Source organism: Leishmania major, chromosome 35 (assembly GCF_000002725.2).
Source record: "Leishmania major strain Friedlin complete genome, chromosome 35".
Taxonomy (NCBI): domain Eukaryota; phylum Euglenozoa; class Kinetoplastea; order Trypanosomatida; family Trypanosomatidae; genus Leishmania; species Leishmania major.
In genome coordinates, this window is record NC_007284.2 from 1,643,484 (window position 1) to 1,670,000 (window position 26,517).

General features: G+C 56.2%; 7 protein-coding genes across 7 annotated transcripts; all 7 read left to right on the top strand.

Annotated features, from left to right (window-relative positions):
- Window positions 1-624: 624 nt before the first annotated feature.
- PABP2 (poly(A)-binding protein 2) lies at window positions 625-2,409 on the top strand (the record flags this gene model as incomplete). Its single annotated transcript, XM_003722762.1, has 1 exon — window positions 625-2,409. One exon carries the CDS (start codon window positions 625-627, stop codon window positions 2,407-2,409), a length of 1,785 nt encoding a protein of 594 aa, XP_003722810.1.
- Window positions 2,410-9,331: 6,922 nt separating this feature from the next.
- Window positions 9,332-10,096, top strand: LMJF_35_4140 (hypothetical protein; the record flags this gene model as incomplete). The annotated part of the gene is made up of 1 exon (XM_003722763.1): window positions 9,332-10,096. One exon carries the CDS (start codon window positions 9,332-9,334, stop codon window positions 10,094-10,096), a length of 765 nt encoding a protein of 254 aa, XP_003722811.1.
- Window positions 10,097-12,244: 2,148 nt separating this feature from the next.
- Window positions 12,245-14,188, top strand: LMJF_35_4150 (putative elongation factor 1-alpha; the record flags this gene model as incomplete). The annotated part of the gene is made up of 1 exon (XM_003722764.1): window positions 12,245-14,188. One exon carries the CDS (start codon window positions 12,245-12,247, stop codon window positions 14,186-14,188), a length of 1,944 nt encoding a protein of 647 aa, XP_003722812.1.
- Window positions 14,189-15,978: 1,790 nt separating this feature from the next.
- Window positions 15,979-17,457, top strand: LMJF_35_4160 (conserved hypothetical protein; the record flags this gene model as incomplete). Its single annotated transcript, XM_003722765.1, has 1 exon — window positions 15,979-17,457. One exon carries the CDS (start codon window positions 15,979-15,981, stop codon window positions 17,455-17,457), a length of 1,479 nt encoding a protein of 492 aa, XP_003722813.1.
- An 843-nt stretch (window positions 17,458-18,300) lies between these two features.
- LMJF_35_4170 (conserved hypothetical protein) lies at window positions 18,301-19,395 on the top strand (the record flags this gene model as incomplete). Its single annotated transcript, XM_003722766.1, has 1 exon — window positions 18,301-19,395. The coding sequence occupies one exon, from the start codon at window positions 18,301-18,303 to the stop codon at window positions 19,393-19,395; it is 1,095 nt and encodes a 364-aa protein (XP_003722814.1).
- An 866-nt stretch (window positions 19,396-20,261) lies between these two features.
- On the top strand, window positions 20,262-22,040 carry LMJF_35_4180 (putative Bardet-Biedl syndrome 1 protein (BBS1-like protein 1); the record flags this gene model as incomplete). Its single annotated transcript, XM_003722767.1, has 1 exon — window positions 20,262-22,040. The coding sequence occupies one exon, from the start codon at window positions 20,262-20,264 to the stop codon at window positions 22,038-22,040; it is 1,779 nt and encodes a 592-aa protein (XP_003722815.1).
- Window positions 22,041-22,895: 855 nt separating this feature from the next.
- LMJF_35_4190 (conserved hypothetical protein) lies at window positions 22,896-23,588 on the top strand (the record flags this gene model as incomplete). The annotated part of the gene is made up of 1 exon (XM_003722768.1): window positions 22,896-23,588. The coding sequence occupies one exon, from the start codon at window positions 22,896-22,898 to the stop codon at window positions 23,586-23,588; it is 693 nt and encodes a 230-aa protein (XP_003722816.1).
- Between the last annotated feature and the right edge of the window lie 2,929 nt (window positions 23,589-26,517).

Genomic DNA, 26,517 nt, shown 5'->3' on the forward strand with positions numbered 1-26,517 from the left:
AGCTCTTTTTGCAAGTTCCCGTCCCCCCAAAAAATTGAAATAACAAAAACCAAAGAAGAAAATCTCATAAAACAAAAAAAAATATAAGGAGACGAAAAGAAGAAGAGAGAAACGAGTGCTTCTTGTGTAGTTGTTCCCCATCCTCCTCTTTCTCCTCCTTTTTTTCTTCTGTTGTTCTGTCGCGTCTTGTGTTCTCCGCTCATCTTCGTCTTCTTCAGTTTCTCGTCTCCAGACTCCCCTTGACACACACTCGCACACACTTGCTCACGCACATACATACACACACACACACACACACACACACAACATTACACGCGCACATCGCTCTTGCGTCTTGCCTGTACTCACGTGCGGTGTGTCCGTAACATTCGCTGTCTCTGCGCACCTCCCTCTCCGTTATTTCGCCTAGTCTTCTTCTGGAAGGGGGTCTTGGGTGCCGTATAGTTACGTCTTTCAGCCGCTACAGTTGTATTTGTTTTGCCGTTTCTGTTTTCCGTCCGCTCCTCCACGTGTTCCGTGTCGTCATCATCTTCGTCCTTTGCTTCATCTCCGTTCTCGGCTGTTCTAACGTAAGAAATAGTATCCATAACTGAACAAGGATATATAAAGGAGAAGCAGCCAACCATGGCCTTCACTGGTCCGAATCCCTCAATCTGGGTCGGTGGCCTGGACCCGGATCTGCAGGAGCAGAAGCTATACGACTATTTTGTGCGCATCGGCCCCGTCACCTCCGTCCGCGTATGCGTCGACTCTGCCACGCAGAAGTCCCTTGGGTACGGTTACGTGAACTTCCAGGACCCCGCAGATGCTGAGAAGGCACTAGACCAGGCCGGCTCCAAGCTCGGCTCCCGCTACCTCCGCATTGCCAAGATCCAGCGCGACCCCTCGAAGCGTCGCTCCGGCGTCAACAACATCCTTGTCAAGAAACTCCCGAAGAGTGTCGACACGTACGCACTGAAGGAGATGTTCAGCAAGTTCGGCCGCCTTACCGCGATCGGCCTGGCGTGCGACGAGAAGGGCGAGTCCCGCGGCTACGCCCGCATCTCCTTCGAGCGCGAGGAGTCTGCCGTGGACGCCGTGAGGGAGATGGACGGGATGGAGATGGACGGCCAGGCGATCGTCGTGGAACGCTACCAGGCCCAGCACCGTGACGAGCTGCTGAAGCAGTTCACAAACCTGTACGTCAAAAACCTCGATCCCGCTGTCACGGACGAAAAGCTGCGCGCGTTCTTCGCCAAGTACGGCGAAGTCAGCTCCGCGAAGGTCCGCGACCTCGGTGCGGCGCAGAGCGAGGCCGGCCTCGGCTATGTCGCCTTCCAGAAGCACGAGAACGCCGCCCGCGCTGTGGAGGAGCTGAACGGAAAGGAGTGTGAGATCGCGAAGGCAGGCTCCCCTCTTGACGTGAGCCGCTTCCGCTCTCGCGAGGAGCGCCAGCGCGACCGCGAGCGCCAGCGCCGTGAGCGCGCGCAGCAGCACAGCAAGTACCCGAACCTGTACGTCAAGGGCTTTGACGACACTGTCACGAGCGAGCGCCTGGAGGAGCTGTTCCAGCGCTACGGCGAGACTGTGTCGGTGACAGTGATGATGGACAAGGAGACAGGCGTGTCGCGCTGCTTCGGCTTCGTGTCCATGAAGGACCAGAACGCCGCCTCGCAGGCTATCCAGGAGCTCAACGGCAGCACCTTTCTCAGTCCCCGCCCGCTCTTCGTCACGTACGCTCTTCGCAAGGATGCGCGCCGCCAGAACCTCGAGGAGCGCAGTAAGCAGTTCCGCGTGCGCCAAAACCCGATGGGCGGCCCGGGCATGGGTGCCATGCCGCCCATTGGCTTCATGGGCCCGCAGATGTTCAACAACGTCAACATGCCATTCATGAACCCGCGCGTGCCGATCATGCCGATGAACGGAATGAACGGAATAGGCGGCATGAACGGTATGGGTGGCATGAACGGCGTGGGCGGTGTGGGAGGTATGGGCGGGATGGGTGGGATGGGTGGCATGGGTGGTATGGGTGGCATGGGTGGCATGGGCGGCATGGGCAGCATGGGAGGCATGGGAGGCATGGCCCGCCCGATGGCGCCGAACGCTATGAGCCAGATGCGCTCTCGCCCGATGCCGCAGAAGCCGCCGATGCAGTCTCTGATGCCACAGCAGCACCAGCAGGCACCTCCGCAGGGCCAGAACCTCGCCGCGGTGCTCGCGAACCTCAACCCTGAGCAGCAGAAAAATGTGCTCGGCGAGCGTCTCTACAGCTACATTGTGCGCAGCCACCCGTCTGTGGCCGCCAAGATCACGGGTATGCTTCTCGAGATGGACAACGCCGAAATTCTGAACATGCTGGACTCGCCAACGATGCTGGACAGCAAGATCGCTGAGGCCCAAGACGTTCTGAACCGTCACATGAGCGTTTGAGTCAGCGTCTAACCAAACGTACGCCGCCAGGTTTATTTGCATTGCTCGCTCGCACACCCGTGCATGCACGCGCGCGCTCTCGCGTAAGCGCGTGCTTCTCGCCTCGTTCTGCCTTGCTTCTCGAGGCGTGCGATGAGAAAAGCGAGGCCCAGGGAAGGTGCAGACGAAAGGGCGCCACGGAGAGTCGCGCTCCCACCAGAACACGCTCGATGAACGAGAGAGAGAGAAGCACAGGAACTTCAACAAGTATTGGCACTCGTCTCGAACCCCCTCTTGCTCTCTCCTTGGGCAGCGGAGACAGGCTCACCTGCGCTGCGCTGGTGGTCTGCCACAGTGCAGCTTGCGGGTTTTTTAAGGGCGAAGAGGGGCGGGGGCCGGATGCTCGTGGCGCGTAGAATTGCCAGAGCGAGGACGCATGTGCGCTTGGTTTTCGGTTAGTGTCGTTCAAGGGAGAAAGACACGCCGTTGGCTGTCCAGAGCATCTTTGCGGTTGTTCTTCTGAGGGGATGATGGCGCGATGCAGGCGCTCTACTCCCGTGTTTGACGCCAAGAAGGGGACCGCGAAGGATAGAGATGATGACAAACGAACCGAAACAGACAAGCATCTGGCGGTGTGGCGAACACAGCAAAATCATCTTGATCTCCATCTTCTCAGCTGCTTCCTCCACCCTCCGGTGCATGCATCCCCTGTCGTGAGGGTCGGGCAAAGAGAAAGCAACGGCTACAGGACACACTTGCTTCGAGACTCTTCTTGCTTTCCATCTCTTTTTCTTCAGCTCCGCCACAGCCCCCGCCTGTTCCTCTACGCTTCCGCCGTACATGGGTAGCCCTTCTCCCTCCTTCTTTTTCTGGTTGGTGTGTGCGTGTGTTTGAGGGGAGTGGCACTGCTCCTCTCCCACTTTTGTCTGTTCTACAGCTCCGCTTCTGCCGGCCGCCGTTTTTATTTTTGTTTTCTCTTTTTACCGCGCGCCTTTTCAGACATTGGCGTCTCCTCTCTCTCTCTCTCCTCTTCTCTTTTGCCTGCACGCAGACTCGCAAAGACAAGGCAATGTGAGTGGCAGCATAAAAGAGCGAAAACGAATAGTGTGTGCGGTTTTTGTTTTCTGCGTGTTCTCTCCGCTGTGGAGGTAGTTTGGCCTGTAATTTCCGTTCACGCTTGATCATTTGCGTTTGTTTTTGTTGTGTCTCTCTCTGTGTGTGTGTATGTATGTGTGTGTGTGTGTATGTGCACGTAAGTATGCGTCTGCATTTTGAGGCGGAAACGAAGAATAGCAGCAACAAAAGCAAGAGAAACAGGAATGATGTTGAGGAAAATTCGAATTAAGAAGGAAGACGCCAATATCGGATTTATTTCCTATATGATCTACACGTTGTTTTTTTTTTCCCTTGTGGGGGGGGGTCTTTCTTTTTTTTTTGATTTTCGGGAATTCTCACAGACAAAAAGAAAGCAGGAATAAGAAAAGAGCATTTCTTTCGGATTCCCTCTCTCTCTCTCTCTCTCTCTTTCTCTCTATGCATGTTTTGCTGTAGTTTTCATGTCTTTCACGTTTTTTCCCTCTCTCTCTCTCCCTCTCACTTTGACCAGTGTAGCACATGCAAAAAAGGGTGTGCACTTGCGTATGCAAGTGTCTGTGTGTTTTTCTATTTCGCGAGCTCTTTCTCCCTTCGTGTTGGTGTGCATGTGTGCGTACGTGCGTTGTGGTCTCTACCGATTTCTGTCCCGGGGCCTCTGTCTGCACGCACTTTGGCGTCGCTTCGCGGCTGTACGTGACGAAGGCGATGGCGCCGTATGCTCTGTTGCTAGCATGCGAGAACTGAAGAGCACCACCTAAGTGAATATATACACACACTCGAACGTTTTCTTAGGATGTGTGTGTGGGGGGGGGGGAGGGAGGGGGGGGGAGCAGATGCGACGGTAGCAACAGAGACTAACGCGGCGAGTGCGAGACATGCACGCTACAGGGTGACGGGGTGAGGTTCGGCGCTTCCTCGTATCCCATCGTCGCCCCATCCCCACCCCTTTCCCGTCCCCTTTCCTCACCCCCTCCTCTGCGTTACTCCTTCAAGGATCGATCCACGAATAGAGGCCGAACTGCTACTCTTGTTTTTCACCTTGATCTCCTACGTTACTTCCTTTTTTTTTCGTGTGCTCCAGGCGGTGTGCATTGTTGTGTTGGCTTGTCTCCTCTTTCGACATTCACGCCTGCCTCTCCTCTCGCTCCCCAGCTTCCTTTTTCTCCACGTCCTTCCACACGACCTCACCGCCTGTCCCATCGCTTTCGCCTCCACCTCCCATTTCGCGCTTCGTGCGGGATAAGGACGCTTGCTCTACCTTGGCTTTCTCTCACCCTTCACTTTTTCTGTGCGTATGTGTGCGCCGTCTTTTGTGCTCTTCACTTTTCGTACATTTTCGTTTTGCTCTTGGCTTCTCGCACGTTGTGTGATCCCCTCTCGCACCCTGTTTTTATTGCCCGGTTGTCTTCCCCACTCTTCGTTTTCTTTGTCTCTCCTGCCAGTTCTTCGAACTGTGGGGTCGCCCTTCTTTCCCCATACAAGCACAAGCGCTCTACCTTTCTGAGCTGCGGGTGTACTTGTGTGCGCGCGGTGCTTCAGTGCGCGCTGCCCAAGGACGGTGGCGGCAGCGATGACGCCAAGCCAGGAGTACAGAGGGAACGCAGGAATGTGGCACGCGAACAAAAGGAGGGACGCTTCCGTGTCGACAAGTAGCGGGAGACCGAGAAGGGATGGGAAAGGATTAGTACGCAGCGACAGGCGAAACAAAAACGCGTCCATATGTTGAAAGGAAAATATTTTTGTGGCCAGTGATACGATGACGGCTGGTAGACCAACGCAGCAATGCGCTATGGGAGTGAACGACAGAGGACGAACCAGAGAGCCAGATACCCAAACAAGCAAAAGAAAGGGGGAAAAGACGTGTGCACACACGTTTTTTTTGCTTTTTTTTCGGTGTTGTGACTTTCTTCCCCACCGTCACCCAGACATACACGCCTTGTCTCTCTCTCTCTCTCGCGTGTGTTTCCTCCTCCTGTTTCTTTGCCTCATGTCACCCATCTCGATTGCTTAATGATGCCAGTGGGTGTGCTGCGGCAAGTGAATGAGGCTGTTGTAACTCCCACGCTTTTGTTTTTTTGTTCCTGGACGTGCTTTTTGTGACTTTTTTCTTTGGTGTTGTTTCTCCTTTTTTTTTGTATGCGTGTCTGTCTGTCTGTCTGTCTGTCTGTGTGTGTGTATGTGTGTGCTGCGCCTTCGGCGTAGTGCGTGTGTCGTACGTTGCTCTTCGTTTTCTTTTTTTCGCCTTTTGTTCCTTTCTCCCTTTTTTTGGTTTGCGTTTTGCTTTCCACCTCCACGCACGCGATGCATCTCTCTCTCTCTCTCTATTTTGTGTTTTTCCATTATTGTGTATCTGCGCGCGTGCGTTTGTTTCTGTTTGCTTTCTTTCTATGTATCTCGAACCGCCTCTTTCTGTTCCCCCCCCCTCCCCAACCTCCTCCTTCTTCGATGGTGCTTCCCTGTTCGCCTCCTCGCCTTCGCCCCTCTACGGTACATCTCGTGAAAGAAAAGGCGTTAAAGACGATGAGAATACCCCCCTCCTCCTCCTCCTCCTCCCCTCCACCCACCGCAGAAAGACAAAACCAAAAAACTCTGACACCTTTCTTGATCTGTGAAAGGAACGGGTGAGAGAGTTTGCTGCACTTTCTTGGTTGTTGTCTAGGAACACGATCAACGTCTTTACCGTGTCGTTTTTACTGTCCACCGTGCGCCTTTAAACGTACCGTCGCGTTGCCCTGTCGTCTCTCGCTTGTTTCGTTTTTTTTTTTCCTGTTTCTGTGTGTGTGCCAACTCTTCCGATCATCTGAACATGCACAGCAAACAGAAGAGGGTGGTGCTTCTTCGAAGGGAAGGATAGAGCGAACAGTGGGTGACTTTCACTTCGCTTTCACGACACTGCGTAGGGGAGAGCGAAAGCCACATACATCCACACTGAAGGGTGAGAGCGAGTTGAAGCGTCGAGCAGCAGAGCAGATACCAGAGGTCGACACACAGCGAAGAAAAGAGGTGTGCTTGCGTGCGTGACCGCGCACTCGATGGCGATGAAGTGTGTCCTCGTTTTCGCCTCGTTTTTTTTTCACGTGCGCTGCGCATCGACTGCGCACATGAAGGTGCTGGGGTGACCAGAAGACGTGGTCTTGCTTACATGAGGAGAAAAAAAAAGAAATAGGGAGGAAAACAAGTCGAAATTGGGAAGACGAACAAGGGTGAAAAAGCTTGAAGGCCGAGAAACAGCCACCGCTATCTCCCCCAGGCGCCAGGGTTAGACGAGTCGCGATGCAGAAAATCATTGCAGTGTGAAGAGCTTAGATAGAAGAGATAAAGAACGAAAGCATAAGGAAAGATCTGGCGTAGAGGAAAAGAACGTCCCCCTTGAACTTCCAAGCGAAGATCTTGGAAATGGTGTGAAGAACAAAAAGTTACCACGAACAAGGTCCGCACAAAAACACACAAACACAAACACGCACACACACACACACACACGCACACACACACGCATGCGTACACAAACGCATTGAGTGATGCGCGAAAAAAGCCGTCGCGAAACGCAGTGGGCGAGTGATGGTGGAGCAGCCGCCGAGACAGAGAGGGAGGGGGGAGGACGATTGAAAGAGGACGACGGAGGAGGACATGCAGCGTGTTAGTTGAGGGACGAAGCGACGAGTGCCGGTCAGCACGACTACCAGCTTCCAAGCACGTCTCTTTAGTGCTCCAGCGCTGCACGCGTGTTTGGTGTCTCTGTCGCTTGCTCTCGTGAACGAGCGTTTCTTTCTCTCATTCAGTCGGTGTGTGACCCACCCACCCCTCACTCTTATATCCCTTCTTCATGTTCGTTTATCTGACGCTTTTGTTTGTGTGTGTGTGTGTATGTGTGTGTCTGTGTGTGTGTGTGTGTGTGTGTGACGTTGTTCTGTGTCTCTTGTTTTTTTGTTTCTTCGCTCATTCGCTTCTCTTTCCTCACCGAGCGGTGCCTCTGATTAAGCTTTTCTTCGTGTTTTTGCCCTTCCTTTCGTTCCCCTTTCTCGCATATGTATCTCTCTGTATGTGCGTGTGTGCGCGTGTGCATATGCTTGTGATGGCGCGTCACTTTCTCCTGTGGTGTTTTTGTTTTATTTTGATGGCGGTGCTGGTTGGCTGGTTCGTTGATTGGCTGGTTGGCTGGTTGGGTGGCTGGGTGGTCTTCCGCCTCCGTTATTGCTTTGCTGAGTGGGACGTAAAAGGAAGAAAAAAAAGAGAACTTTAAAGGCGCGCGTACCTGCAGACACAAACGCACACACACACACATACACACACAGACATGTACACGAACAACAGAACACAAAAAGCTTGTGCGTTGACGAACGCACGTGTGGACTTGCTCTTCCGTAGGACAGCACTGTAACAGCAGCTTGACTGCATCTTTTCTGTTGTTGTTCGTCTCTTGCCCTCCCTCCATTCCCCAACGTCATTTTTTTTTTCGTTGTTGTTCTTCGGAACAAATGCGCCACCAAAGCAGTGTGCGCATTCAACAGAGGACTGGATTCAAGAAAATGGAAGTGATGGGGTGCACGGGTGGGAGCGTCAGGGGAAGAGGGGAGGGCAGAGGTCGCCGTTCTAGGAACACAGAAACGACGGAACAAAAAAAAAACAGAAGGCCAAGACAATGCCGATTTCAAGGAAGCGAGCAATGCGAGAAGAGATGTGGCGTGGCTTTGGACTTGTGTTTGTGTGCTGCATGTGTACCTCGATGTGAGCTTGTGCTCATGTGCGTGATTTTGTAGTCCTGTCGGTGTGTGTGTGCGTGTGCGTGTGTGTGTCTGTACATGCGTGCCGGCGTGGCTGCGCGAGAGAGACAGAGGGTGGTGGTGGTTGTGTATGACTAAACTTTTTATGAATCCGTAAAAACAAACAAGAAACAACAACAAAGGAAACGAAATGAACAAAAAAAAAGAGAAACGAGAAATCATCATCAGCAACACAAACGAACGGAGTGCAAACAACAAGAGCCGCATATGGGTAGTGGCGGGTGCGCTGTGTGTGTGCTGGTGGCTGTCTAGCTCTGGCACACCGCTCGACTGTGATTCCAAGTGCACACGGATGCTCTTTCGAGTGGAGCGATGCTGGCGAAGTTTCGCTAGCAGAGCGCACGCTCGCTGGTCGAAGTTACAGTCTGTGGCGTGAGTCGTCCGTGCTGAGTATCGGAGGAGAGTCGCGGTGATGGCCACCGCCGCTGTTCTTCCTAACAGAACGAATCGAGAAGGGAGAGGTACATTTCGACTCAGAAGATACTCCCGTCTTCTCTGCTCATGCTCATGATGTCAGCCTCTCATCCCTCTATCGTTTTTGTGCCCCTTGTATGCGTGAGAGGGAGGGGAACACGTGATGCTGCTCTTCACATACCTTCGTTCGTTTTCTGCGCTTCCTTTTGTTTCCTGTCGTGCACCCCTCCGTGCATCATGCATCGAGTCATTGGAACAAGTTGTGCCGCACGGCGGCTCGCTGACTGCTTCGAGCAGGAACACAGAGGAGCGAGATACGCACGTGCCTTCCCCTTTTAGAACACAAACATATACAAGCCGAGAGCGAAGATCGATAGGCAGCGAAAGAATTCGCCCACAGCGCAGGCAGACGAATTGCGGCGACGTTTCTCACATCGTCCACTACGCTTCCCTCGTCTACCTGCGCAAGAGCAGAAGCACAGGTAGGTGGCCAGGCGCACCTTGAGACTTGCCGCGATCATAACGCGGGTATCCGATTGCCTGACCACACCGGTGCGGGAAGGAGGGGCACATCTTGCTTGGTAACCCCTTCTCGGGCACGTGGCACTGCAGGCAGGCTTTCTTTTTTCTTTGGCGCGCAGAGTCTATAAAGGATGTTCGAGTCACTGCGCCTGTTGGTACTGTCGCTCCTGTATTACTTAGGCTTCGCCTATGCCGCCTTTACAGCGCTCAAGCAGCGTTCTACGACGGTGGTGATGGCGGAGCCGTCGGCGTTGTCGCCGGCCACTGCGAATGCGCCTCGTCCAGGCACCACGGTTGAAATCGGCATCCGTGCGTTGAAGCTAATGATCATGCTTACAACCATGGCACTGCTCTCGCTTGTTGGGGCTGACTGGTTTCCGCTGTTTGCGGAGATGCGCGTGATTTTCATGTATACGCTCCTCTATGTACCCCCCTTCGCCCAGCAGGAGCTGTATGATCAGCTGTTCGCCCCTCTGCTGGTTCGCGGGTGCGCCTTGGCGTTCTCTCCGCAGACAAGGGAAGTAGTTGCCCGCACAGTGTCGCTGTTTGTGGTGCGCCGCTGCATCGACGTTGCGATCGCCGCCATGGACTGCACGGAGTGCAGGCGTGTTCTCGGCGCCGATGCGGCGCGGGACATCTCGAGTAGCCTGCAGTTTTGTCAGCGCGCACTACAGCAGGCTGCCGATAGGACGCGCGAGTCAGGGAGTGCGGCGTCTGCGCAGATCGCGCGCGACAGAAACGTTGCCGTCGGTTTCTTCACCTCACAAGTGCGACGAGCTCTCATGGCGAGGAAAGAGAGGGGGGGCTTCAGTGCCCGTATCCCGCTTGGCCGTGTTGTGCGGGATGAACACGTTGACCCCGAAAGCAGCTTGTCCGTGGCGACGGCGGCTCTGTGAGCGACGTCATCTTTTTCCAGTACGACGAGGGATGGGCTGGTGGGTAGCTTGCACGGCGCGTACTCACACTCCGGCTTAGAGAGCAGTGAAGGTGGCCGGACCGATCGCTTGCGTCGCGGTGCCTATCACCGCGCGAAGCTGTCTGACACCTTTTGAAGCGGACGTGCTGTCTTGTGCTGCCCCACTGTGGCTGAAAGGGAGAAGGGAATGTGAAGAGAGAGAGGAGGGGGCGCCTTACTCGACCCCCCCCCCCCATATATATATATATATATATACATCCGCGAGCACGAACGAAGACATCGCTAGCGCGTTGTGCGGGCCGAGCGTGCGTGTGTGTGTGTGTAAGGGTGTTCTTTGCTTTATGGTGCTTGCTTCGGAAGGCCTATATTCTATACACACACACACGCACACTCATATATATATATGTATATATATATGTGTGTGTGTGTGTCTAAACTTTGAGTCGCCTTCTGTGTTGTAGGCACATTCTCATGCCGGGGTTGTGCTGGCCCTTTTTTCTTTGGCCTCTCGCTTCTCTTCTGAATTTGCCTTTTTTGTTTGAGGGACTCGTGCCACTGTCTTGTCCCAGATGCCGCCGAGCGCGGCTCCTTTTTTGCTGTTGTTGTGTTTGGGTGCTCTTTGTCTTTCTCGACTCATCTCGCAGCATCTGCCCCTCCCCCCCCCTTTTTCACTCACCACACACCCATCTCTTCGCCGCCGCCATTCGTTCTCGACCTCCTCTTTCTCTCTTCGAGCTCCTCTCTTTTCCTCTCATGTGATGTAGTGTGTTTCCTGGCGTCCCTTCTCTTTGTGTCTAGCGGTGGACGACGTTCTCGTCTTACACTTCTCCGCCGTGGTCTCTCACACCATTTCGAATGTGAACGCAGGGACGGTGACTCTCTCTCTCTTGGGCTGGTGCTTGTACGGCGTAAGTGTGGATGTACGTTGTGTGCATGTGTACGTGCGCACCCTTTCTTTTTCCCATTGTGTTTCTGACTCCAATACGTTTGCTACGGTCATTGCCTCACAAGTTCTTTCGTTGCCTCTACGTGTCTCACACGCGTACATTAGAGCCCTTGCTGCATCACACGAGAAAGATTGCCCAGGGAGAAGGATTCTGTGAGAGGAAGAAGAACGCAGGCGTGTGCACAGCATCAGTGCACCCACCTCTCTCCCGCCCCCAACGTTCTTATACTCGTGACGTTTTACCACCGTTTCCATGACAGGGGGAACTTCTGGCAGAGATGTGACCTACTTCTGGCACACGCACGCCGTGACGCTCTGGAACGGAGGTCGTCGTCGCCTTCTTAAGCGAGCATGCTTCGAAATAGACGAAGCGTGCGCTCTGCAATGATGCCTGCGTTGTGGTTCCCTCACCTCGGCGCTGTAGACCTCGCACAACGCGTGTAGATGTGTGTGAGCTGGAGGCATCCGATTATTCGCTCTCTTTCGTTCCCTTGCACTTTCAAACTCTTACGACTTGCTCTGCACATTTTCAATGTCTTTGCGACCGCCAAATTTCCCTTCTCAACGCATATGCACCCCCCCCCACACACACACACACACGTGCACGCAGCCACCATATCACGTTGGCCTTCGTCCCTCTCTCTCTCTCTCTTTGTGCTGTCTTTGTGTGAGGAGGTGTGCCAAGACGACGGCAGTGGAGCGCTTGGCCGTAGGGTGACGCGGTGTGTTCGTGTTGGTTTTGGTGTCCGTGTGTGCGTGCTCGATTGTTGTTGCTCTGCCGTCTTCGCGACACAAGCGCTTCGACTGCCTGAAATCTCACACAACTACACGCACGGAGTGCACGTATGCATCTCTGTGGGTGACGTCCCTTCGTTTCTCTCTGGGGGTTGGGCACGTATTTTTTTGTTGTTGTTCGGCTCTTTGAAGTACCTCGGCAGCGGCTTTCCTCCTCTTCCTTGTTGTGAACCTACGTGCTCACCGGCGCAGGTGGACGAGACGACGCGCCGCAAGCTCTTTCAGGCTGACAGAATTTGCACTCATCGCGGTCAAGAGAGGCGTGCCGATCGCCCTCGTTTTTTTTTTTGTTCTCTTCGTTTCTAACGCGCGCACACCCCTTACAAACGGAGTCGCTGCCACTTTCCTCCCTTCACGCACACACAAATAGCAGACACGCGCGTCGCAATGAATCGACACAACAAGTTTTACGCTGAGGTGGCTGACGAGTTAGAGGGGGAAGACTACTACGATGACGACGACGACGACTACAACAATGATGAAGAGTACGAAGAGGAGGGTGAGTACGACGAGGCAGCGTACGAGACCACAGCGAGTGCGGCGTCACCTGAACCGGTGCACATGCCCAAAAGCACCACGCAGGCGACTGCGCCCGCAGCGGCGGCCGTGCGCGTTAACCCGTACACAACGATATCGCCACAGGTGGACGATGACTACGAGCTGCTCGACGTACTACTGCCGCAGCTGCACGCCTTGTGGAAAACTAATGCACCGACGATGCTGCCGCTCTCGGAGGGCGAGGCGGTCACCGCACTTCGGGCAAGCAACTACGACGTAGAGCCCGCCTTCCTGCAACTCAAAGAAAAGCGAGACGAGGAGCGCTCCAAGCGCGGCGGTGGCGTCCTGAGAGTCGCCGCAGCTGCTGGACCCGCGAAGCGAGCTTCCACTCCCCCAACTGTCGAGCCACCCGAACCGGGCGGCGAGGCCGCGAGCGATAACGAGGGCAACTCTGCATCGCCGAGCGCGAGCTCTGGTCGCACCACGATTACCTTGAGGGGCTGGAAGGGTGCATCGCAGCGACGCACGAAGCAGATGCTAGAGATGGAGCCGGACAAGGAGAAGCCGGACTGCACGTTTGTAATTGCCGGTCACGTCGACGCCGGAAAGAGTACCACGCTCGGCCACCTCCTCCTGCTCTTGGGCCGCGTTAGCATCCAGGATGTCGAGAGAAACGAAAAAGCAGACCGCACGCACCACAAGGACTCCTTCAAGTACGCCTGGTTGCTGGACCAGTGTGAGGAGGAGCGGCGCCGCGGCGTCACCATCGATTCCGGCTCCTTTTGCTTCGAAACGGAGCACCGTCGCGTGCACATCCTCGACGCTCCAGGGCACAAGGACTTTGTGCTCAATATGATCAGCAGTGCCACCCAAGCCGACGCTGCCTTGCTTGTCGTGACGGCGACCAACTCAGAGTTCGAGACGGGGCTGCACCACGGTACCAAGTCTCATCTTCTGGTCTTGAAAACGCTCGGCGTCGGGTCCATTGTCGTCGCCGTCAACAAGATGGACGCCGTCGCCTATTCACAGGAGCGCTACGACTACGTGGTGCGGGAGCTGCAGCTCCTGCTCAAGCAGACCCGCATCCCGGAGGAGGCCATCATCGGCTTTTGCCCCATTAGCGGCATGACAGGCGTCAATATCACTCAGCGGGGCGCCAAGGAGACACCGTGGTATCACGATCTCAGCTTAATCGAGATGATTGACAGGTGTCCGTTGGAGAGCCGCCTGGTGAACAGCCCGCTGCGCCTGAGCCTGCAAGACGTGCAGGGCACCACTCTCTATGCCAAGGTCGAGAGCGGAAGGCTCTTCACAGGGGACATGGTTCATTTCGTGCCGAGCGAGGTGCGGGTCACTATCAAGTCGATTCAGAAGCCCACTGTGGCTGGCCCCGTTCTCGTCGCCTTTGCTGGCGAGACGGTGGAAATCAGCACGAACTCGTCCGTGACTGGACTGTACCCGGGCTGTGTGGGTTGCGAGCCGAATTTGTTGATCCGCAGTTCTACCGACTTTGAGGCGCATATTCAGACCTTTCGCACCCTCACCAAGGCCATCCTGCCAGGAGCGAGCTTCACCATCATTGTGCATGCCCTGACGGTGCGGGTGCATGTTGCCGCACTCATCTCAAAGATGGACAGCAAAACAGGAAACTGGTCGAAGGGGATGGTGAAGTGTGTGCCGCCGGCCGCGCAGGCGATGATGCTCTTCCGTGCCGAGTCGCCTGTCGCACTCGAACCGGCGACGGAGTGCCGTGCGCTGGGGCGGTTTGTCCTTCAGCAGGATGGTGAAACGGTTGCGGGCGGCCTGGTCACACGCGTGGTGGACAAGGCCTGAGACACACGCGGAGGCACACACACACACACACACACACACAGAGACAGACATAGCGACAGAGAAAACATAGACGACAACGCGAGGTGCGCGACCAGGCACCGTAGCACAGCTCCTCTTTCCTTAGGCTTGCGCTGTCTCTCCGCCCAACTTTCGCCGCCTCAGCTTGCGGCCTGCACGCAGTCTCCTTTCTTCCTCTGCGTGAGGACGCCATTGCCGTCATTTCGTGGCGGCTTGAGTGGCGTTGTTCATCATTGGCTTTCGTGCGGCCCCATGCATAAACGTGGGAAGTGTATCGTGCCAAGCCTTGTGCTTGCAGCGGACTTCATGCGCGACTTTGCTTTCCACTGTTTCTCAGCGACTGCATGAATGGCCCTCTTCCCCTCTTTTGGTTAGGCGCGTGTGCGCTGGCACACGAACGGATGCCCGAGGCGTGTGAGAAGGGCGTTGGGGGCGGTAAAGAGGCTGCTCTTGCGGGGGTGGGAGTTGCAAGAGGGACGGGAATGAGCGGACACGCGCCCCGCTGCCTCCGTCTCTCTCTCTCTCTCTCTCTTTTGCCAGCGGCAGTGCCCCAGCTCGCTTATCGCAACGCACACGCATAAGGAAATGGAGCCTACTTGGTTGCACAACCAAAAAAAAAACAAAGCAGCGGAACCGCGAAAAACAACGAGATAAAGGGACAAAAGCCCACAACTACAGGGGCATGGGCGACTGTCTTGCAGGTTTCCCTAAGTTAGCGGTACTGCGACTCACTGAGGGAAGGGTTTGTTGTCGGCGTTGCCTTGTAGCCCCCTCCCCCACACCGTCTGGCCCATCGCCCACTTTTGCTGAGAAGCGGACAGGGCGAGGTGGGGCCCACGCGCAAACCTGGGCTGAGGTGTCTGGCTGTTTGCGCACGCCTTCTTCAGCGCTGTATGATGCATCGTTTCCCTCTTTGTTGTCCTACCGGTTCTCCGACACTGTCCTTCTCCGTTTTGTTTTCCCGTGAATTTCTGCTTCGTGAATGTGATATCCGCCCTACGTACGACTTGGTGATTGCAGCATCCGCATTTTGTGTATTCGCATGTGTGTGCAGCGCGGAACACGGCTGACGATTTTGTTGCTCGCGGGTCCGTCGCCCTCCCTCTCCCTGTCGCGCTCTTTGTGAAATCTGAGAAGAGCGATATTAAATCAAAGGTACATCAGGCGCGATCGTCTTCACACGCACGCGCACGAAAGCTGCTGCTGTTGTGTCCACTGTTGTCGTGATTCTTTCAAACAACGAGCATATACACACGTAGACGTACAAAAGGGGCATTAATGTAAGCAAGCCAAGAGAAGTGAAGGTCAATCACACCGAGGCGTCGTTTTTTTTCTTCGCTAGAATCTGCGTGCTTTCCCACAGTCCCATATGATTCTGCGCGCTGCCGCGAGCGCGACTCCGACCTTTCCTCTCGTTTCTTCTTGTTGATCTTCTTTTTCTCTCTTTCTCTCTCTAGGTGCCCCTTTCCGCCTGGGGTGGCGGTTCTCTTCACGCCGCTTGGCCGTCTCGCTCTCCCTGTCTCGCCACCAGCCTTTGTCTGAGCCGTCCACGTGTGTGGAGGCGTGCTGCAAAGAGTTGATATTCCTGCCGACAGCGTACTTGTTCGGTTGGTGTTTGTTGCAGAGTTGCGGTGTGGGTTTCAGGCGCGATTTTTTTGTACCATCTCTGCCTGACCCCTGCTCTTGATCCTCCTGCTATTCCTCCCCCCCTTTGGTCACCCCCTCTCTTTGTTGGCACAACGTCGTGGTTTGGTGAGCTGCTCCGGGGCTGGATGGGTTCGCTCGTCATGGGGCGCTGCAGGCGTGGTGCAGAGGAGACGTTCGAGTTCCGGGAGGAGTACGCCCTGCTCGACGCCCCCATCGCGAACGCTGAACACATCCCTCTGCGCTTGAGACCTCAGGAACGCAAGATCCAGCGCCTCATGCGGGGCGTCATTCTTGCCTCCTCCTACACCGACAAGGTCGACTCCGCTTCTGCCTTGAAGCTCAAGAATCGCGAGCTGCTCGTCGTGAAGGAGCTCACGAACGCACTGACAGGGCTTATCGTGGGTCTCGACATGCGCAAAGCTGCCTCCTTCATGCGCGACCACGAGTTCACGCCGTACCAGCACGAGATCCGTGCCGCCATTGAGATGTGCCGGCGCTACAAGATGATGAACCCCGATCTACTGCGCACCGACTACGTCAAGTTCCTTTACATGATTCAAGACGCGGTGCAGAGCGACATGGCACGCGAGGCGCTCGGCTTCAATGTCGTGAAGGAGTTGGTGACGGTGGGCCGGTACTGTGAGACGCACAACATGCAGGACATCTTGCAGGACACACGGCTGCCTCACTGCATCACGCCGGTTCCCGTCATGAAGGACCGCAACATGCTGAACCGGTGCCTGCGTGGCAAGGACGCGGTGGTGGGTAAGCTCGTGAAGCAGTACGCCAGCGAGCACCGCATGCATGAGGACAACGTGGAAGTAGTGGTCCGAAGCCTCAACGATGCGAACTGCTTTTCGAATGACAATGTTGAGACATCGGAGCGACTGCTGGAATTGTTGAAGCAGTACTTCACGCCGATCTCGTGTACTGAGCTGACGAGCTTGGCGATCGACGAGGGCGCTGACGGCAGTCGCCTGACACACAATCACAAGATGCAGTACATCTTTGTTCTGCAGAGTCTCTCGCTGTGGAAGAACATGTGCCGAAAGATGTATATGCTGTGGTCTCTCGCCGAGGAGGACATGTTGAATCCGAACGAGAAGTACGAGCTGCGCATGACGGGGCAGGGGCTGCAGCGGGTGCAGAAGGCGCCACAACTTTTCAAGGCGATTCAGCAGGTGCTGCAAGAGACCAAGGAGGAGCTAGGTGAGTGGGTTGGGTCGGAGCGGATTCACCTCGGTGATGATCAGGTGCCAAACGCGTTCCACTTCATCGACAAGTACGGCCAAGTGTCCCGCATCATAATCCCAATTCTGCGTACCTTAGGCCATATCGACCAACTGGAGCGACACGCCGATCACGCGGCCTACCTGCGCGAGGTCTGGGGTGGTGGTGAGCAGGCAAAGCGTGCCATATTGCGCGACTTCTTCCGGCACGGCTTTGACGGCAGCGGCGGGGACAACATGGACGACGCGGGCAGCTGCATCGATGGCCGACTCACCAGTGCGTGGAACTGGTGCAACAACATCCGCTTCAAGGAGTTTTACCCACTCTTCCTCTTCTCCGGCTTTAGCTCCTTTGACGGGGATATGGGTTTGTAATGTGCGGCGGGGCTCATTAGTGGTGCTAACGGTGTATGCAGATGCAGGTGCTGGGCTTGTCTCGAGCTCGTCAAATGCCGCACCTTTGGTGCGGCACACCCCGGTACGCCGCCGAGGAGCCGCTAACTTTTCGCACCGTCTGTCTCTCCGGTTGTGCTGCGTTTCTTACTCTATACGTGGCTCCTCCTGTTCCTTATTTGTTTTTGTTTCGCGTACAGACTCCAGGCCACCGCATGTCCTCCTCGTCTTGGAGTAATGTGTACCAGTGAACAAAAAAGAGCGATGATAGCGTGTGATCGCGGCACACGCGCCCATGTCCAGACACGCGCACTTGGCGACATCGCCCATCCCATGACGCGGTGAGTGGGCGAGGCCGCGGCGTGAGTAGGGACGAGTGATTCGATGAGCTTTTCGTCTTCGTCGTCGCACGCGTACAGGTGCCGTAAAAGTCTCTACGCGCCCTCGTGAGAAAGGCGTTGTGCATCTCGCTCATAGCATCGCGGTTGATCAGCCTCTAGCGTGTCGCTCTGTTTGACTTTCATTTTTTTTTTATGTAGCTCTTTGTTGTTTTTCTCTCCCCTTCTCTCTCTCTCTGTGCTGTGGTGCTTGATGCTTTCGATGATGCGCGCCCATGAGTTACCCTCGCATTCGCCTCCCAGTGCACTGCTGCCACCACATCCCATCCACACCGACGTCCCCAGACACGCACGCGCTGTGGACAGTTGCCGATTGCCGTCAGCACACCAGTGCGCCCGCTAAAGAGAACACGTGCGAGCTGCAGCCAAACCGACGCTGACTTTTTTGGTTTATGGCGTGTGTGGGTCCGTTTGCACATACTCGCACATGCCGCCCAAAGCACCCAACCTCAAGTTTAAGCCGAAGCTTGTGCTTCGTGAGGATGACACGGCCGCGCATCCTCCTGCTACGCAGGCCACCGGAGATCTAAGCCTGGTGCAGCTCGCTCGCCTGCAAGGTCTCTACATCGAGGAGCAGGCGCCATCCTCGTCGGAGGCCGTCACCGGTTCAGGAGACCGACTGGCGCCGGCCTCGTCTTCCCCTGCGCACGGTGGTGGAGATGGCGAGGGAGGCGGCGCCGCTGGATCGTCATTCGACCCACGAGGGGGACAGCCACAGCAACGCTGCGCTAATCTGTCGAACAACGGGGATGGTGCGCGGGGAATCGCAGCGTCCTCACTCTTGCATCCCAAGGGCCGTAGCCACAATCTGAGTGCCCACGCTGCCCTCGAGGAGGCTTCACGCAAGCACGTCGACATCTCCCAATACCCTGAGGCGGCGCCGCCGCTTCCACACAACTCGATGAACAAGATCGTAGCGCCGAGTGCATTGTGCAATGATGACCTCATGCACTCAGGTCTGTACGCGCCACTTCCACTCGACGCTTCCCTGCCGTCGCGGCTCGCAGCAGAGGAACGTGGTGCTCTCTCTGCGGCTCAAGGCGCTATAAGCGGCACGTCGCAGCCGTCGGCTGCGACACCGATGGATGTTGACGGCACTGCCTTCTTGCGCGAGGCGGAGTTGGAGCAGCAGCGCACCTACGCAGCGAACATACGCTTTTACGAGGACAGCCTGCGGCCCATGCAAGCCAGTGTGCCGTCTGCGACTGCAGCACCTGGGGGGCTGGTGTGGATGCAGCTTCCCCGCTTTCACGAAAACGCACCCTTCTCATTCTTCGATCTTCCACCTGGCAAGGTAGGTGTGCTGAAGGTGCTGCGTAGTGGCCGTATGGTGCTGGAGATTGCGGGCGTGTACTACGACGTCGCGGTGGAGGGGTACGAGGACGCCGGCAACGACGGCGCCTGTGCGATGGCGGTGGCAACCCAGCCGAGCGCGTACCCGTCGAATCCGTCCTCGAAGGCGAGCTGCTACGAGCTCGGCCTGCTGCAGAAGAAGTTGATCTGCACCCCTACTCTTCCTTGAGCGAGGCTCACGGCGCTCGTGCCACACGAGAGCGAAGTCAGAGCAAGAAGAAACGCGGGAATGCTGCGCTGCACCGCGAAGATGAGCCCTCGCGCTGCTGCTGGCCTGCGTGGCATCACGGCTGTGTATGAGGGTCCCTGTGTGCTCAGTTTCCGTAAAGCTCGTCTAAGGCATCACGTTTGCGCAGCCATATCTGCAAGCATCCATATTGTGCCGCAGGGGTAGAAGACAGCATGATGCCTGGGCCGCTGTTTGCGGCGTTCTTCTGCCGATACCAGGCTACGACGTCTGGCCACGGAGGAGAAACCAGTACATGCATATACACATGCAGATTGCAGCGTCACTCGCCCTTTTTCTTTTTTTTTTCATGTGCTGCCTTAGCAGCTCGATGTTTGTCCTCACGGCGTCTGTGCGCACTGTGGGGCGCAGGCGATGACCCCTTCCCTCGTGGACCGGTAACTTTGCTCGCCTCCCTTCACCTTCTCTCTTGGCCTCTTTGTCTCGCTTGCCTCCTCACCTGGCCGTGTTTGCTCATGTCGGTGCGCTGACGTGCCAATCGCTGTCCTGCTCACTATCGTCACAGTGCCCCCCTCCCCCCACCCCACCCACATAACGCCGCGCTCCCTTTTCGCGTTTTCGCAGCGGCGCCTCCGTAGAGGAAAGAGTCCGTTGCCCTTCACCCGCTTCCTATCTTTGCTCGCCTCCTGGTCAGGGCGAAGCGGGGAGAACCCACACATCCGGGAGCGTCTCGGCGCACCTGTCGTGGTGGGCGAGTTGCCTCCTGTCCCGCCTCCCTGTCCTTCTCCCTCTCTCTGCTGTGCAACACGAAAGCGCACGGGAGGCGGCTGATCAGCTGAGCTGCCAGCATGTCTGCACCCAAGGAGGGAAATCGCGGGGAATCAAAGGAGAAATTCTGGCTCTACGCCTTTCGCGATCACTTGGCAAACCTGCGGGCCTTTTCGAATTGCATCGAAACCGCCGATGTGAACGGGGTTGGGGACTACCAGCTTCTCGTGGCCGATGGCAGCAAGCGCATCAAGGTTTACGCCGGCACCTCTCTCCAGCGTGAGCTGCCGCTCTTCGGGGTGCCGTCCGCGATCACGTCTTTTTTCATGGATGACGCTGATGCCTTTGGCAAGCCGGTCGTCGCGGTCGCTACGGGGCCGTACATTTTCATGTACCGCAGCAACAAGCCGCTCTACCGCTTCATGGTGCCACCGGTTCCTCTCAACCCACAGGAGTCGGCCATCTGGCAGGACCTCGCCACCGAGGCGCTCACCGTTGAGGAGGCGGTGAAGCAGCTGGAGAGCCTTCTAGACTCCGGCGTGGAGACCTCCTCGCGCACGCTGGAACTGCTGCTCGAGACGCCGGAGGAGCGCGGCGAGTTTGTCTCCCGCCTGCGCTCAGTTCCGCTCATCCAAATGGACGTTGTCTGCTGCTTGACATCCATCCCGCTAAACTCGCTGGACGAGGGAGGAAGGAGCGTGCTGGTGATTGGCACCGAGGCGGGTTTCCTCTACGTCCTCAAGCACAACGCGGCCGAGGTGGCGCTGAAGGTGGTGCTGCCGAGAACACCTGTGTTTCTCATTGCAGCCGGGTGCTTCGAGGTGGACTATCGAATGGTCGTCGCGTGCCGCGACGGCCGCGTGTACTCGATCAAGCAAGGCAACCTGCAAAACGCTGTGATTCAGCCGGACGCGCAGCCGTGTGCCATTGCGCGGTACAACAACCTCATTGCTGTGGCCACAACGGCGAACACGCTCGCCTACTACAACCTCAAGGGAAAGAAACAGCAGAGCGTCTTCTTGCCGTGCTCGATCAGTGGCCTCTCGACCATCAACGACACCGTCACTGGCGAGGCGCGCGGGCTTGTCGTGGCGCTCAGCAACGGCGAGATTCGCGTTTACGTCGGCACTCAGCTGCACCACGTCAGCTTGGCCTACGGCACCGTGACGGCGATGAAGTTTGGTCGCTACGGCCGCTCAGATGGCGCGCTTGTGCTCGTGCTGCAGAACGGCTCCCTTGTGGTCGAGCTGCTTCACCGCGGTGTGAACTTGTCTTGTAGCAAAACGGTAGAAACCGGCCCACCACCGCAGCAGGACATCCCCATCCCCATCCCGCACCTCAGCTCCGTGTTCGCGACGCAGTCATCGCGCGAGCGCAAACACGGGGTGGAGATGTATCAGCTCTTCCAGTACGACCTGTCGCAGCTGCGGCTCACGACGGCGAAGGCGTACCTCGATATGATCGCCAACGGCTCTGTCCCCTCCGAGTTGGGCAACGTGACCCAAGAGAATGAAGGGGTGGCGGAGCCGTCGCTGCGGCTGAACGCCGTCGTTCAGGGACTTGGGCCGGTGTTCAAGGTGAAGGTGCAGCTGCAGAACGTCGGCGAAGCGCCACTGCACGCCGTGCGCGTCGTGTTCTGTCTCTCTGAAGACAATGTCTATTGTATGCCGCAGCAGATCTTTTTGATCCCCACGTTGCTACCCTCTGTGCCGCTCTCCTGTGCTGCATTTGTGACGACTTCGGAAGGGGAGGCCAAGGGCAACGCCATTCTGGTCGTTGCAACCGGTCCAAAGAGCCGTACACCGTTGGCACGCACACTCGTTGATCTGCCGGAGGTGGAAGCAATGGCAGAAGTGTAGCTCGATCGGGAGGCGGTTAGAGGCGATTCATTCATCTTGTCGAGGACGATTGCGGCTGTCCGTTGGCTATTTCGCCCCTCCCCCTGTCGGTGTTGCTCCCCCTCCCTCCCTCCCCCCGTATGTGAAAAAGCACTTATACGCTCGCCTTGAGTCCTTTTCGCTGTTTGCTACAAGGGATAAGATGGGAAGTCGATCGGTGCGTGCGTGTACGTGTGTGTGTGTGGGGGGGGGAAGGAGGGCTGGTGGTGGTGTTGAGGGACTTTGTTATGTGTTTCCCGTGAGCTCTGCTGCAGGTGGCGTGCGTCTGCACGCGCATTCTGCTTCCGCTTGCACTGAAGATCTGCAGGCTGCACAGCTCGGATGACGGAGGAGGCGGGAGTAAGACACTGTGAAAGAGAGGAGGCTCCATCTCTTTTTTTTTGTTTTGACGCGGCTGCTTCTTCAGCCTCATGTTCTGTGTGCACTGACCATGTTGCCTGGAAGTCTCAACAACAACAAACGAAAGCCGGCGCCCCTCGTAGAAGAGCGAGATCATGTACAAGTAACCTCAGCCCCCCCCCCCCGTCGTGCGTTCCGTGGTGCAGCGCCTCGCAGACGCCGAGGTATCCCTGATATGGAATGGGGCAGGCGCACCAGCTTCCCACGTTCCCGTTTCGTGTGTGTTCCATGCGCTTTCGGCTGCGACGCTGCGTTTGCGTTGTCGGGGGGGGGGGGTACACAGCACCTGCGCGTTAACGCATCCTTCCTTTCCCCGTGCTTCTCCCCGACGGTCGCACCGGCCCCCCACAAACGCGCCTCTATCGTCACGGCACACAGCAGGCCTTCACCGTGCAGCAAGGCCGAAAGGCGGACGACATGCCGATCGAGACAGCGGCCACGCTGCCTCCGCCTCCGTCGGAGGCAGCGCTGGCGACGCCGACCGCGTCTCACTCACAGGTGCAGTCCACGGGAACGCCGGAGGCCACCCCCGCTGCATCGTCATCGCCGAAGCCGGCAGCAATCATCTCACAAAGGGAAGGCTCGGCCAACGACTCGGGAACACCTGTAACTGCCACGGCGCCCCGCACAACGCGCTTCTTGAATGATGTCGAGGCTGAGGAGAACCGCTACCTCTATGAAACTCTCTACAAGTCGCTCGCTGAACCTGCTGACACGGCCATCCGCGACGAGCTCACTGTCGGCGACACTGTTCGTTTCGCACGCGACGCCAAACGAGAGTTCATCGCGGCTGCGACGATGCCGATGGGCGAAAAAGTGAAGAACTGCTCCGCGCTCGCGCGCAGCTTCTTACAAAAGAAGAACCAGCAGGTAGCCCACGTGTTCATTGTGTTCAGCGTGCTCATGACGACAATGCCGGTGATAGTCCTTCTCATTGGCATGAGACTGATTGCCCCGCGGCTTGATATGGACCCGACGCTGTGTGGGGGTGGCTTGGCTGTGTTCACAGCGATATCGCTCATGGGTTCCTACGTGGTGTACGCCATGGTGGAGGAAGCGCAGTGCGGCAGGCAGAATGCAAGCGAGACTGAGAGTAAGAAGGAGCGCTGACCACACGGTTCTCCCCTCACGGAAGCCCCTGCATGCCGTGCTGTGGTCACTGGGTATGGTGATCGGTGTTTTTTGTTTTTGGCTTGTCGCTCGGAAATTCGGATTCCGTGTGCTCGTCGCGCGATTCGAAGCGTTTCGCTGAAGTCTAAGGCATCTTGGTCTGAAAAGGGGATACAACGGAAACAAAACAGCCCCAAGGGTTGCAATGGGCGAAAGGAAGAATCGAAGCTGCGTCTAGTGGACGCTGAGGAGTCAGAGGCGAAGCAGTCAGTGTCTGCGCCACAGCGAGAGCGGTGCACCTTGATAAATCTCCTTGATTCTCCTGATTGCTCACCTTTGGACGACAACCAGCGTGCCAATGTTCTCGTGCTTGCGGTTTACCGTGCCGGATGCTTGGATATTGCATTGCGAGCAGGGACACGGACACGCACGCCCTACTCTTAACGCTTTTTGTTTTCCTTGCCTATTCAGCCCCCTTTCTCCAACTCCCTCCTTTTCTATGCGCATATCTCGCTGCTCCTTCTACCATTCTCTCCACATCACCGGCAAGCACGACTGGCTTCTGCGTGTGTGCGGGTGTATGAGTGCCATTCCAACGTTAGCCAGTGATCCACCTTGCGGTTTTATTTTTCAATCCGATTTGTAGGATTGGAAGTCTTTCGTAACTCATCATCACCTCTACGAAGACGTTTTTTTCGTTTGTTTGTTTCTGTCGTGTGTACTTGCACCTTCCATTCTAGGGGGAAAGCAAACTCAGATACCGCAGTACCGTAGCACACGCCAAGAACTCCGCAGCTGCACGCTCTCTCACGTTACCACAGGCTCACCGCAACTTCAAAACGAACCGAAAAGAGATCCGCCGAAGAGGCCCCACTCCACCTGAAAAACAAGCGGAGCGATATTTCTCTATTCACCTCACATACTCTTGCAAGGCGCGGCAGAAGAGGTGAAGATGGCTTCTGACGGCGTGACATATGCTATCGCTGTCTGCGCGTGGTTGGCGGGGACCTTGCTCTTCATGGCCCTCTGCTTCATTTTTCCCTGCGTTTCGAATTGCTGCTGCCCAACGCGGGTCCGCACCGAGAGCAGGAGTGTGCATCGCAAGGGCAACTTGACCGAAGTCTGACAATGGGATGGGGTGACACCACGGCGGCAAACACCATGTAGGACCCTTACTCTCCTCCCTGTGGATTTTGGTGCGCCCATGGTCCCTTGTTTGCTTAGAGAGAGAGAAGGAGATAGTGCCCCGGTTGCGTCTGTATTCCTTATATATATATATATATGTATGTGTGTATGTATATGCGCATGTGCGTGTGCGTGAGTGCTGCCATTGACCTGGCATGAGCACAGCCCTTTCTTTGGCTTAGTGATGGGCTCACGGACGGGTGCGCATGTTTTTTTTTCGCTTTTGCTTTTCTTTGCGGGTTGGCTGATGTGTAGGCTAAAGCATGTATGTTATTTTTGCACGTATTCCTCATTCGCCTCTTTCTCTTGTCTCGCTTCTCATATCTTCATTTTCTCTCCTCCCCCCCCCTTTCTCTCACCGTGGTGTGAGAAGTGCGACTCGTAGCGTGCGTGCATATGTGTGTTCGTGTGAAGCAACGACGTAATTCCAGCACCTTGCGCGCACTGCATCCTTTCCTTCCACGCATGATTGCATGAAGGGAGACTTCTTTTTCAAACTTCTTTTTTTTCTGGCGGCGAGAGTGCTCTGTCGGACAGGATGGCACACTACTGTTATCATGCCGTTATTCCTCTTCGTGTTTTTCAGCACCGACGCATTCCCTTGCCGTACTTGTCGCCCATGGCGGAACGCCTCTCGGTGTGTAGTTGTACGCGCGCGCCTGCCATGCTGTCGAGCGCGAGGCTACAGCTGACTTTTATGGCTTGTGTGTCTCAGTCGTGCGTGCTTTGATGCCGTCGCCTCCGAAGTGCAAAGCCCAGATGACATTGGAGGAAAGAAAAAGGTGCGGAGCACCTTCACGACAAAGTCGCGAGCCGCAAAGGCGGACTGGCGCAGTCCGCCGTCACCGTGAGGGCATCTACCTCCCGCGTTGCACAGCCGCAGCGCGCGCCGGCGTATGGGGCGGTCGCCACCTCGAGACTCCTCGGTCCATCATTGCATTACTTGCCGTTCCACGTCACTTCCCTGCCGCCCGCCTCGACGCAAATTTCTCTATCCTCTTGAGCGTGCAACTGTATACGCACATACATATATACATATATATACCGCCGCGCGACACTGAAACCGCCCCATAGACATACACATAAACGTGCAGATGCACACGCGACCATGTAAAGCAGTGTGCTATCGGCGCTCTGTGCTCTGTGCTGACGGTCCTGGAAGATGAGTGAGCCCCGCATGCAGCCCGGCATACGTGCGGCAATGCGAGCAAAAGAAACAGCGTGCTGGGGTTTGGCTTGTGCACAGGTCCGGCAATACAGGCTGGAGTGAACTGGGCCGTAGGTGGCATCCGTCAAAAGGCATATCGGTAACCTGCGAGGCGCCGGTGCAGGAGTCCACAGGTGAGATAGGACGTGGGAGGGGGTGTTTCAGCGAGGGCGGGACATGACCACATGATGACTTGACAACACAATCATTTAACAGCAACATCTGATAGACATCAAACCGTCTTGACGTGAAAGCGTTCACAATTTCTCTGACAGTACAGCCCGCCCCTATCGCTGAAGCTCTCTCTCTCTCTCTTACACACACACACACACACAGTGATCTCTCCCGGCGTTGTCTGAGTGCGTTTTGCAGCCTTTCTTGTTGACTTGTCCTGCTCCAGCGTTCATGATTCAGCACCATCGACTCTCGTGCTGCGCCTGCCCGCGCAGCCCATAACAAGGCGTAGAGACCTCTAAGGAGGTCATGTGATGTGGAGCCCTTCTTCCACTCTTTTAACGTTCGTTTTCCCTGGGAAGG